The sequence below is a fragment of the Anneissia japonica genome, unplaced genomic scaffold, assembly GCF_011630105.1.
Source record: "Anneissia japonica isolate Jap-2015-1 unplaced genomic scaffold, ASM1163010v1 scaffold287560_len10453_cov177, whole genome shotgun sequence".
In the NCBI taxonomy this organism is placed as follows: Eukaryota; Metazoa; Echinodermata; class Crinoidea; order Comatulida; family Comatulidae; genus Anneissia; species Anneissia japonica.
Genome location: NW_022705068.1, coordinates 8,143 through 10,440, shown reverse-complemented (window position 1 = coordinate 10,440; position 2,298 = coordinate 8,143). Strand labels below are relative to the sequence as shown.

Genomic DNA, 2,298 nt, shown 5'->3' with positions numbered 1-2,298 from the left:
TATTATTATTATTACTAACTTATTATTGCATACCAAAACCCAAATTAATGATATATTTTTACCGTTAATGTTACCTCACGAGCTACTCCAATTCAGGAAATAACTGAAACAGTTTGCGATTGTAAGTATTTTTAAGCAGGATCTGACAGTTTTCCACAGTGAGAAAATTGTTAAGATGACCTGAAACGTGCTTTAAATTAGTCAAAAAGTGATCTCGAGAATTTTACAAATTTACGCACACGTACGGCACGTCATGACGCGTGCTCGAACAGTAAAGGCAAACGAAGTTGATTCTTGATATATAGTATCTTGTGCCTTTCAGTGTTGTAAACCAGTCTTCCACCCTCCTGTGGGGTGATTTATGATTATTCATAGAATGTCACAATGATTTGAAGAAAGATGAAAGAGTGGGGGGGGGGGTGGTCATAAAAAAACATTCATTTTGACCATGATGACGTCACCAAAATGAAAAAACAAAGGACACAATCATGAAAGAAAATTGTCTCAGCTATAACATATTGAAAGGAGGTAGACGATCGATCAAGGATAACGAGATACGATCAAATGCTTATAACAATTATGACGTTATAGATAAAAAATTCAGTTGTTTGAATTCCGATGGCAATATGATGACGTCATAATGTCTGATCATCCATCAATAAAATCATATCTACAACTCATGTGCTTTCAGAATATGTAATAATATTTGGGCTCACTGTGCATCCTAAGGAGCTATTACTGATTAAAAGAATTTCACAAAATGGCGCGTAGATGATGTGATGTGTGATGTCACACAAAAATCACCTGAAAATTTCTGCTGCCTAAGTAACAAGGATAGAACCTGTGCCGTTTTTGAGAAAAGCCGCGAACAAAAACATGTGGGAAAGAATAAAAAAGAAGAAATAAAGCAGAAAAATCTTGTTGCAGCGTATCAGCTAATTATATATTCCTAATATTTATGCTTAGCCAGAAAGGCATGCCATAGTTTCAGCACCTGGCCACAAAGGTCAACGATTACCAGATTTCTAATAAAGGGAGACACATTATAGTGATTGTTTAATGGCAAAAAATCAACTAACTAAATAATAATAGTTTAAAAAATCCCTTTTATTCCAGCATGCAGATCAAATATTGCTAACTGTGAAGTCGTAGATTGTACCACTTCTTGGAATTCCATGTGCACAAAATGCCTTTACCACATTAATGACGTAGTAAAAGCATATGAGTTAGTTAATGGTCGGTGCAAACGTAAGTATGTTGTGTTTATTATTTGATTTAAACTTAGCTTCAATTTAATAATTGGTTTCGATAATAAAATAGAGTCTTTAAACGAATTTTATTAACAAAACTGTATTTTTAATAAGTAAAACTAGTATATTGTCTGTCCTGAAAGCACATTTATTAGTATTTTGACTAAAATTGATTTGTTCTCCCAAAGTACAGTAATTGAGTTTGCATTTAGCATTGATTTTACTATTTCTTACTGTACCCATCCCTACATAGGACTTTGTTCGTGGAGAAGTGATAGTAGGTCTTGCTTTCCTGGTAGATGTGCTCCTTCAAACAAAAAGTGTATTTGTGACACAGACTTTGATATGGATGACAACTGCATGAAAAGTAATTTAAGATTCATAGTCAGACAAATGAATGATAACGTTGATAAAATGTTTTCATGATCATAATTTTTTTTTATTGATAGTTGCTGTGCCGCCAACAGTATCAAACTGCTCAATACTATTGCAACATGACAATGGATTCAATAGAGTTATTACAAGCAATATTCCATGTCAGCGATCACCCATTTCAACAATTTATTCATCCATACAAGGAAACGGTTTTCTCGTGAATTGGCAGACCCTGTTTTCGGCGACTGAATATTCATTTCCTTATTATGTCAACGATTTCAGTGTGGGCGTGACTTCAGCCATTGTCAATTGGCATATTGAGAGAGGTGACTACTGAAATTTTTAAACTTGTAGTTATGGCGTATACAGTACATAATTATGTAGCTATTTGTTATATTCATCAAAAGAAAATCTATCTTTATTGTTACTCTAATTGCTTGCTTTCCATTCCGGGACTCTAGCTTTCAGATGCAGCATACTGTAGGGCTAACTATGCCGGTATCACCCTAACCACTTGTACGATTTTCGTTTCCGCAACGGCCCGCACGCGATTTTTTTTTCCGTACGAAACATTTGCATGAAACTTCACTCGGGCCATCTCGGATTGACTCGAGTGAGTACGATACGAGGAACAAGAGCAGACACTTCGCAATGTCGTGACGCTCGAGTTTTA

At 35.2% G+C, this 2,298-nt stretch overlaps 1 protein-coding gene across 1 annotated transcript in view; it reads left to right on the top strand.

Annotated features, from left to right (window-relative positions):
• Nucleotides 1-1,111: 1,111 nt before the first annotated feature.
• LOC117105199 overlaps nucleotides 1,112-2,298 on the top strand; it is a gene marked incomplete at its 3' end in the record, with an annotated part of 8,971 nt that continues 7,784 nt past the window's right edge. Inside the window, exons 1-3 of the mRNA XM_033246268.1 lie at nucleotides 1,112-1,248; nucleotides 1,504-1,617; nucleotides 1,700-1,951. Of these exons, the coding sequence (XP_033102159.1) occupies nucleotides 1,176-1,248; nucleotides 1,504-1,617; nucleotides 1,700-1,951 (439 nt within the window). The remainder of the gene's footprint in view (nucleotides 1,249-1,503; nucleotides 1,618-1,699; nucleotides 1,952-2,298) is intronic.